Source organism: Vombatus ursinus, unplaced genomic scaffold, assembly GCF_900497805.2.
Source record: "Vombatus ursinus unplaced genomic scaffold, bare-nosed wombat genome assembly UNPS02010639.1, whole genome shotgun sequence".
NCBI lineage: Eukaryota > Metazoa > Chordata > Mammalia > Diprotodontia > Vombatidae > Vombatus > Vombatus ursinus.
In genome coordinates, this window is record NW_020950417.1 from 1,485,526 (window position 1) to 1,495,628 (window position 10,103).

At 48.4% G+C, this 10,103-nt stretch overlaps 1 protein-coding gene across 1 annotated transcript; it reads right to left on the reverse strand.

Annotated features, from left to right (window-relative positions):
- Window positions 1-628: 628 nt before the first annotated feature.
- NDUFS2 (NADH:ubiquinone oxidoreductase core subunit S2) lies at window positions 629-9,371 on the reverse strand. Its single transcript, XM_027854821.1, has 14 exons — window positions 9,244-9,371; window positions 8,274-8,380; window positions 6,683-6,873; window positions 5,243-5,363; window positions 4,897-5,009; window positions 4,573-4,647; window positions 4,278-4,355; window positions 4,043-4,128; window positions 3,670-3,789; window positions 1,902-2,031; window positions 1,477-1,572; window positions 1,204-1,287; window positions 1,000-1,057; window positions 629-879 (listed from the first exon to the last, which is right to left on the reverse strand). Exons 1-14 carry the CDS (start codon window positions 9,336-9,338, stop codon window positions 842-844), a joined length of 1,392 nt encoding a protein of 463 aa, XP_027710622.1. The 5' UTR covers window positions 9,339-9,371; the 3' UTR covers window positions 629-841.
- Window positions 9,372-10,103: the final 732 nt, after the last annotated feature.

The following is a 10,103-nucleotide window of genomic DNA, read 5'->3' on the forward strand; positions in this document are numbered from 1 at the left end:
CCAGCTTCGGCCCCTTCCCCTTCCTGCAGTATAGGCTGGGCAGCTCCCGGAAGGGCCAAATCAGACAGAAGGGATGCCTGAGTGTGGTCCATTTGCAGACCTAAGATCTTAAAGAACCAAAACCCTTTAATCCCAAGAGAAGAGCCCCCTCAAGCATGGAGAAAAGGCTGGACCCAGCTTCCACTGGCTACTCCAGCACAGCCGAGAGGAATTCTGTACTGGACAGGACAGGGACACAGCCTTTGGGTTGGAGGCGATCCCCAAGTGTCTACCACATTCTTTCTCCCTGCGGTTTCCTGCCTCTACCCAAGGTTTAGGGTATGGAGGGGTTAGAACAGGAATTAACAGCATGAGGCCAAAGCAGCTCTGCAAGGACAGGGGAAACTGAGGGGAGAAAAGGGGAAGAACAAAGGAAACAGGGAAAGGAGAAGTGGAAAGAGCATGTGGGAGTGGCAAGGGTGGTACAAGATCTCCAGAGATCTGCGTCTGGTGACGGGGAGGTGAGGGGGGTTTAAGCTGCCCCTCCCTCTGTCCTTCTTACCCGAGATCCTGGAAAAACCCACATACATTTCATAGGCAAAGTAAAGTAATGGGAAGGATGGACAGAAGGAAAGAAAAGAAAGCTGGACACAGGGACCGCAGAGCGGCTAATTTATTATTATTTCCTTTTTCTTAACAGAAGCACAGACCACTCAGTGAGTGCATGCGTGTGCCCCACACCCCCACTCTCTCTCTCACACTCTCACACACACACACACACACAGCCTGTCTTTCCCTCCCACTTCCCTCAGGAGATAGTAATCAGTGAGGAGATAGCAGAGACAAGTTGCTATTCTCTGGCTCACCGATCTACCTCTCCAAACACGATGTCCTGGGTACCTATAGGGTAGAAGAAAGAAACTAGTGTCTGCAGGGGCCGTACGTTTCCATTCCCTATGCTTGATCTCAGTCCTCAACCCATGCAGGACATTGTACCCATCCACCCAAAGGCACTCATACCTATGATTGCCACCACATCCGCCAGCATGTGCCCCTTAGACATCTTGTCCAAACCAGCCTGGGGATGTGAGAAAGCAAAAGAACACCAGATGATCAATACTGGGGGTGGAACAGAGGAAGGAGAAAAAGAGCACTGAGGGTTTGTAGGGAGTCAGTCCTTACAGGCCCTGGGATTTGGGAATAACTGGGGTTTGTTGTTCTCACCAAGTGCGCAAAGCCAGGTGCTTTGATCTTGCATCGATAGGGGCGGCTGCTGCCATCAGAAACCAGGTATACTCCAAACTCTCCCTGTGCAAGAAGGTGCAAGGGAGATGATTCCCCGATTCCCTGATTCCCCGAAAAGGAAGCCAATTCCTGACTATTTCCTATTTCTCTTGTCAATTCTCATGTTTCTTTTCCAATATAATCAACATTCATCCATCAGATGCCTACTAGGTGCACATCACTATGTCTTTTCCCACTGTGGTAATTCCTCACCTTTGGTGCCTCGACAGCAGTGTATGTAGCACCCGGTGGAACTTGGTAGCCCTCAGTATAGAGCTTGAAGTGATGGATTAGTGACTCCATGGATGTCTAGAGAAGGAAGAAGAAAGGGCAGTGAAAAACTCAGTCAGTCATAATCAAAGACCTGAGTACACTCTATGGGGAGAGAGACCTATGCTTAGGACCAACTGAAAGCAAGAAACCGACAGGATAATCAATCCCCACATAAAATAAAATTCAAGTGTAAATATAGATAATAAAGTTTACAGATGAGATATAAACAAAGAAAAGAGGACCAAAGTGTGTTAGCCTCACGAAGATAATCCTTTCAGGGACTGAAGCTCAGCTCTGATCACCTTCCCCCTTTCTATTCTTTCTCCATCCTCAGTTCCTCTCCTAGACCATTCCCTATCTCCAACCTTCATCTCTGCCCGCTTTGGTGGAGACACTTTGGCATCATCAACTTTGATCTCCCCAGGAGGCATCTTGTTAAGACACTGCAGAATGATCCGGAGAGCCTGACGCATCTCTTCTACCCGACACAGGTACCTAGAAGATGGTCAAACAGAGAGACAAGGAAGGTCAGAGATTAGTTAGGGTCCTGCCCTGCCCAGGTCTAGCAGGGCAAAACCTGCTAAACTGCACCCACTGGCTACTCTAAGTTCCCTATATCAGACCTCTCTACCTCTGATATCTCTGCCTCACCTGAGCCTGAAGCATATTCCAACAACCCTGTAAGACCCCTCCCACCTGAGTTCTCTCTGTTTCTTTTGGTTATGCCCTAGGGAAGCTGTTCCTCCCACTCCACCAAATAACTGACACTTATATTGGGGCCATCTCCAGTCAGTCTGATCGATGTCTGGTCACTGGACCCAGATGGCTCCAGAGGAGAGAGTGAGGTTGGTGATTTTGTACAGTCCTGCCTCACTTAAATCCAATTCACTTGCAAGTCATGATACCACCTTCCCAATGTCATGGCCCTCTTCAAGAGGACAACATTTACATAGTACTTTATGGTTCGCAAAGGGCTTTACATGTATTATCTCATGTGATCCTCACACAACTACTCATCGAGGTAGGTGCTGCTATTAAGCCTATTTTATAGATGAGGAAACTGAGGCAAGGGGAGGTTAAGTGTCGTGGCCTGGACCTGCAGTTACTAACTGTCTGAGGGCAGATTCACACTCAGGCCCTCTGGACTCCAAGTTCAGTATTCTATTCACTGCCTACAGATGAATTATCTATATTGTGTCAAAGGAATGTAAGATCCCTGGAGGCAGGACCGGCTCACTAAAGCTTGCTGAATCTCCCTGGAGCCACCCAATGACCCTCTCAGGGGGTACTAAGAGAGCAAACCCCTCCATTTGAGCAGATGATAAAACAGGGCAGAAGGCTGGGTGACTGGACATGGACCCAAGACCTTCCTGATTCTCCAGCCAGTGCTCTGCCCACTGGTCCTTCCTAGGATGGAGAAAGGCAGTGGCAATCGAATGGTGCTGTATGACTGAGGAGGAAAAAGATGGAACTAAGAGACAGCAGAAGTGGGTTCTATAACATGGACCACTCTAACTTTGTCAGCTCCAGGGAAGCCACAACTTCTCTGGGTCTATTTCCTCATTTGTAAAATGAAGACTTACCCTGACTACCTCTCAGAAAATGAATATGCACATGAGAGCACTCTGGAAACTAAAGATCTGTGGGCTCAGAGTAAGAAGAACTAGACTCTTGTCCTTGCTTCATTACCATTAACATAATCTTGACAAAAGCAACCAAATCTATTCATTAGTTTTCTCAAATATAAAATAAAATTCCACCAGCGCTTCAAAGGTAGAAGGTAAAATGATAAAGAAGGAAGTATGATATGGTGAATAGAGTGCTAGGCTTGAAGTCAGACCTGGGTTCAACTCCAAACTCTGCCACCTACTGACTGACTCCAGGCAAGTCATGACTTCTATGTACCTTAAGCAACACTCCAGCATTTATCTCAGCCAGGGACAGTTTATGAGTTGCGCAGGTAGACACAGCTACCATGCCAAGATTCCTCCCCCGATGAAATCCAAGATCCTCTGAGTTAAATGAGAATGTCTATGTAAAAGCACTTCAGTGAGTAAAACATTCTACACAAATAGCAGTCACTGTAGGTGCAGATGAGGGAAGGATAGGAGTGGGAAGGTGGCTCTGTCCTACCTGTCATAGCAATCGCCATTGGAACCAATGGGGACATCAAACTCTACTTGGTCATATGCGTCATAAGGCTGAGTCTTCCGCAGGTCCCACTGAATCCCGGAGCCTCGAAGCATCACCCCACTATTAGAGGAAAGGTAGAGAGAGAGGAGGTTACATTCAACAATCAACAAAGATGTCATTGCTCTCTTTCACACCCCCTCTGTGCAGATTCAAGTCCAAGCAGAAGGGCAGCCAGAAGAGGGACAATACCACAACTGCCAAGAGCAGCGAGACGGACTGGTCTCCCACCCAAAAAGACCAGTTTCTTCACTGGGTATAATATGGGCCTTGCCCAAGGGTACTCATCGCTGCTCTGCCTTGCCCAGCTACTGACCTGAAGCCATAGTTAAGGGCCTCTTCTGCAGTTACCACTCCAATGTCAACTGTTCGATTTCGCCAAATTCGATTGTTGGTCAGCATCTGCCACCCCAAGGGAAGAAGTGTCAATGTATCACCTCATACTAGGGAAGCTCTCATTTTTTTAGACCCAAAGGCTAGTACCTCCCCATTCCACCTTGAGTAATTCCTGGGAGTGCCCAGGCAGGTTTCCTCATTCCCCTTTATCTTACTTCTTCAAGCTCATCAATCCGAATGGAGAAGTTCTTGGCAAATTCATAAATGTCATCCATGAGCCCAAGGGGCAGGTCCTGAGGAGCCAGGTGGAGACAATTTAGAGAAAGGGACATTGGCCCATCAGAGAAAGTCCCAAAGTTCTCTATCCCTAACGCTATGGAATATTAAAGCTACATCTAACTTCCCATTTTCCCCAGTCAGGGAATCCTAAAATACTGTAGCCAGAGAGAACAGAGGTGAGGAATGAAGGGATGGGAGGATGGCAGGAACTGCGGAAGGGGCTCTTCTTACCTGGTGCACCCCTCCTGGACGGATGTATGCTGCATGCATTCGTGCCCCTGATACTCGTTCATAAAACTCAAACATCTAGATGGGACACATTGAAAATCAGAGATAAAGCCCTTGGCCACCCAAGAATACCACAGAACACTCTTTGTATCACCACCTGTAGCATTCCAACACTAAAAAAATAATCAAGATAACTTCCAAGAAGCTGGTCCCCTGGCCATTACTCTGTATGTCAGCTATGTTTCCCAACCTCATACCCAGAGCCCTTCAATATCCCTTTTCGGTACTTTTCTTCAAACCACCTCTAATCTCTGTGCCCACTCATACCTTCTCCCTTTCTTCAAACATCCAGAAGAAGGGAGTCATGGCCCCAACGTCCAGGGCATGTGTGGTCAGCGCCATAATATGGTTCAGCAGCCGTGTGATCTCTGCAAATAGCACTATGGAGAGGGAGGGAAGAGGGAGCAGAAAAATATCTGAGAACGAGGGAGTCAGAACTATCTCAGAAAAGCCAACCGGACCTACTCCATCCAGTATGGGATGCTCAAGAACAATGAACATCAAAAAGGAAGGGCTCGAGTGCCTCTTCTATTCACTGCTCTCCAGGACAGGTAGGGGAACGAGACTCAGATATATCACCCCTAGAGTGGGCACCAAGGAGACTGAGACATACCTCGGATCCACTGTGCCCGGGGGGGAGGCTGGATATTAAGTAGCTTCTCTACAGCCAAGGAATAGCACTGCTCATTACACATCATGGACACATAATCCAGTCGGTCAAAGTATGGAAGGGCCTACAGAAAGAAGACAGACACTAAGAGAAAGCTTGCCACGTCTCGTACCCAGTACAGATCTCCTGTCTGACTGGGGCAAACGTTCGTCTGAACTGGCTCCAGGAGCCAGGACCATGCTTGTGTGCCAAGCCCTTGGCCTCCTAGTAAAATTTAAGATATTCCAATAGCATCCCAGACAAGGAGACAACCGCATGACATCTTAAACTTCCAAGTCATCATTTCTTCCCCAAATCTAACAGAAGAAAAGGAATGAAAGAAGCTGGAAGTGGGACTGGGAAGAAGGGTCACAGGAATTGTCAAGGATAAGGGTCTAAAGGGAATAGGGCCCTTCAGAACTGAGAAGGGCAGGATTTGTTCTTGATTAGAGTAGCCCTCTGCATAAGGTTCTCATCGGGTTCACGCTAGGCCTCCGCTGTCCAAGCTGTAGCTTCCAGGAAAGAGGTGGGGCTTGGGCTGATTCCATCAGGACAGTCCGTTCTTTCTTGGCCATCACTGTGACGTGGAGCAAGGCTGACGAGTTTTTAATTCCTTGGACACGAGGGCCAGAAACCATCATTCTCAGATCTCCTGGGGAATCTCACAGTCACTATGCTTGACTCCTTTACTTGGCCTCTAAGTTTCAGTTTCACAACCTTTCACTTTAGGACTCTTTCCCCTCTCCCTTCACATAGGCTATAAATAAATAAATAAATAAATAAATAAATAACTACTGAATCCTGCCTCAAACACAAACCCCAACAATGCTGCAATCCTGATTCTCACCACTTTGTTGTCATAGTTCCCACTCAGCCCCTCCTCCATCCCACAAACCAGTAGCAGCCATAACCTCTCTATCCCAGTCATTCTGACTCACTGAACATTTCAAAAGGAAACACAGGCAGCTGGAAGATAAAGGGACGTCCAAACAAAAAAAGATGACGTCTTTCACTTTGTCCCCTGTCCTGGGAAACAATCTGTGACGCACTGGCTGGATTTGACATGACATCAGAGAAACTGAGGCACAAGGTAAAGAGGGGCAGCCAAAAGTTGATCAAGAAAACGATGGGAGACTTAGGAACAGAAGCTAGGAGACATGGCTTCTACTGCTGAATGCAAGCCCCATCAACCATGGCATTGCTTTCCATTAACCCACAGCTTTTCCCTAACTCTTCTCATCTGTCCCAGGACTGCCTTAACATGTAAAAGGTGCGAAGGATTGCCATCATGCTTCCCCACTGCCCCCATAACTTCCATGGGACCTAGAGTCCTGGGAGTGGTCAAAATGACAAATCACAAAGCTTAGATACCCCACATCTCCATCTCTTATTCATTCCCCACACCTGCAAGTAAGTCTTGTATTCAATCAGCTTTTCAGTGCCCCGGTGAAGCAAGCCAATGTGGGGATCACACTTCCGCACCATTTCTCCACTTAGTTCCATTACTAGCCGAAGGACTCCATGAGCTGCTGGGTGCTGGGGCCCAAAGTTTAGGGTCACGTTGGCCACCTTTGTGTCTTTTGGAGGATCCACATCTGAGGGTGGGGGGAAGAGGAAGAAGAGGAGGCTTAGGGATAGATGGTGACTACTCTGGGATTCTCCCAAGGATTAAAAGGGATATTAACCTTAATATCAAGAGGTCCTATCCCATATTAACCCCTTAGCATGCCAATTTTACTGCCTTCCTCCTTTTATACTCTTAAAACGCTTAAGGGTCAAAGGAAAGGAGAAGTGTGAAACACTGTCTGGGTTCCTTGAGGGCAGGGACCCCAAATCTTACTTTTCCTAATTCCTCATCGAGTCTAAGGCAATGTTGAATACATGATACCTGATCAAATTTTACAATCTAATTAGAGGTATCAGAAATATTACCATGAAAATGAGTAACACAAGGAAATATTTAAGTGACAAATAAATGCTAAAGGAAATCAAATGAGGGAGAGGTCACTGTGGGCTGAAGCATCAAAGGAGGCTTCATTGAACAGAAAAATTTTTAACTGGGTTTGAAAGTTGGGAAAGCTTTAGATAGGGTACTTGGCAGAGGAAAGGCAAGGACATCAGGGACAGACAGAATCTGAACATACCATGTCATGGAGATAAAAACGTGAAGGGTGGTTTGGAGTACAATGAACACGGCAGCTTGGCTAGAACAGAAATCATGCTGGGAAATGGTGGAAGATTAAGTTAGAAAGGTAGGTTGGACCCAGTTTGTGAAGGGCTATGAATGAGAGGCCAGACTCTGTCGTGTGGACAATGGTGAACCTCTCAAGGTTTTTGAGTAGTAGTGACACAGTGAAGATGGTATTTTCAGAAGATCAATGTAGTAGCAATGAATAAGACAGGTTCAAGGGAAGACAGACTTAAGGCAACTAGGCCAGTTAGGAGGCTACTGCAATAATACAAACATGATGTGATAAAAGCCTAAATTAGGCTGGTAGGAAGTAGGAAAGCGAGATGTGAGGTAGGGGGACTTAATAATTTACTGGACATGGGAAGAGAAGGCTCAAAGTTTTGAACCTGAGGGATTAGAAGGACTGAACTACTAACAGAAAGAAGAAAAAACAGGAAGCATGCCAGTGTCGGAAGGATGAAAATAAACTGAATCTGATGACAGTGTGACATACGATTAGAAGTATCAAGCAGGCAGCTGGACTTGCATGACTAGAGCTCAAGAGGGAGGTTATTATTAAAGATAAAGTTTTAAAAGGCATTCAAACAACAAAAGGGAGCTAGTTGACACTACGGAAACTGACAAAATCGCTGAGAGGGAATAAAGAAGGAGGGGCTGAAACATGCTTCAGAGAAGGACTGGATAGCTCAAATGACACTAACTCAACACTAATGATATATCAACTGAGGCAGAAACACAAGGGAAGCAGCTCTGGGTGAGTGACAAAGTTGGCGGAACTAGGGGCATATGGATCCTCAGACTCACCATTCCAGGGTGCAGGCTTCCAGAGGGCGGTTTCTTTATTTGGGTACATGACAGCCCCCCCAAACTGTTCTGCCCATTCCACATCTGGCTGCCACTGCCGAGCACCTCTAGGGATCAGAAAGCAGGTCAGCAGGGACAAAGGGTCAAACTCTATGCTCTCTGAGGGTAGGGACTGCTTCATTTTTTTTTCTCTGTCATTTTGTATCCTCAGTGCCTTGCACATCGATTATTCATAAGTGTTTGCAGAATTGAACTGAATGAGCCTGCTGAGGGATGGACCAGATCTCATTGTTTGCAGGGGAAGGGTATTTTTTACCTTTTCCCTATCTTCCACCCAAGTCAATGACAAGGGATCAGTATGGCCTCTTTCTAATAACAATAATAATAATAACCTAGTACTCAGAGGTTTGTAAAGGCCTTACTAATTATGTAGACTCATTTGATGCTGATTAATAACTCATTTCTACAGACAGCTCATGCATGATTCCTTGGCCAGTGAAGGTCAAAGAGTGCCCAGTTCTGCTCCTCCTAGACAAGCTGTCCAAGGTCACTCAGGGGATCGGGCCGAGGGCAGACCCTGCCTCCCGACTGAACAGGGGGCGCATCCCGGCCTAGGGTGAAGGAAGACCCTGTCCCTGCCTTCGCTGTGTTAAGGCGGAGATAACGATGATGCTGCTGCCCCGGCCTGCCCGTGGGAGATTTGGGGGGCGGGGGGATCTCAAGTCCACAGAAAAAAGGGGGCAAGGAACGAGGGAGTCCACGCAGGCCACCCCTTTACCACCACCCTAAAATTGGGGGAAATCACCCAGCCCAGAGGCTTATGGGAGACTGGGGGGAGGAGCGGGGACAGACGAGGTCACAAGCCTGGGTCACTCACTCTGTTCGGGGGTCAAAGGGCTTAGGTAATGTCCCCGGCCTCCGGGGGTTGGGGGCGGGGGAGCAGGACCAAGGCTTCCCGCCTCCTCCTCACCTGCTGGGCTGAAGCGTCAGCCGAACCCCAGAGTCGGGCCGCAGCACCGGGGCCACAAGGCTCCGGAGCTTCCCCAGAGCCCTCAACGTCGCCATCTTGCTGCCCCTGCAGGCCCGTGGGAAGGAGAATCGGGCGGAAGCAGACGCTACGCGTCACTCCCGTAGCTTCTTGTTACGGCTGGATACGGTGGGGACGCCATCTTGAAAGCTGGCAAAAGCTTCAGCGAGTGGCCTGGCAACATCCGGGTCCCGAGGCTTGGCTTCATTGCTTGAGTCCGCTACGAGCACCTTCCATTTTAACTGTGGGCAAGAGTCTTGGTTCTGCTGAAATACGCCCCCTAGTGTTCGAGCGAGTGCTCTATCTCTATAAATCAAGCCAATGAAGGGGGGAGGGGGAGCATCTTTAGCATATAGGTACCATAGTCCAGTATAGACGCGGATGCTGGAAGAACCCTCCTCGGCTTCTAGGCCACAGCTGCTGGGGAGGCGGAGCCCCATGTCGGACTGTTGTCAGAAGCTTCCCCCACCCAGGCTCTTCTCCATCTGGCTGCTTTCCCTGCTGAGGGCCTGCTGCCCAAATGTGGCTGAGCCCTTGCACATCTGGGCCCCATTCGGGGGAGCCCTAGGCACTCCCCATCCCTTCCCCCATCGCAGGGTCGGAGGCAGCAGGAGCCTGGGAAGTTCCCTCCCCAACCCAACTCCCAGATGTTCTGAATAGGGATAGGGGAACCCAAATGGGGAGGGGCTGGGGGCTCCCGCCAAATACAAATCAAAACAGAAATGTGAGCCAAGGCCACCAGCATTGGGAGGAAAGGGGGAACCTGGGGCTGAGACAGCAGCTACACCCAGCATGGGAAGGGA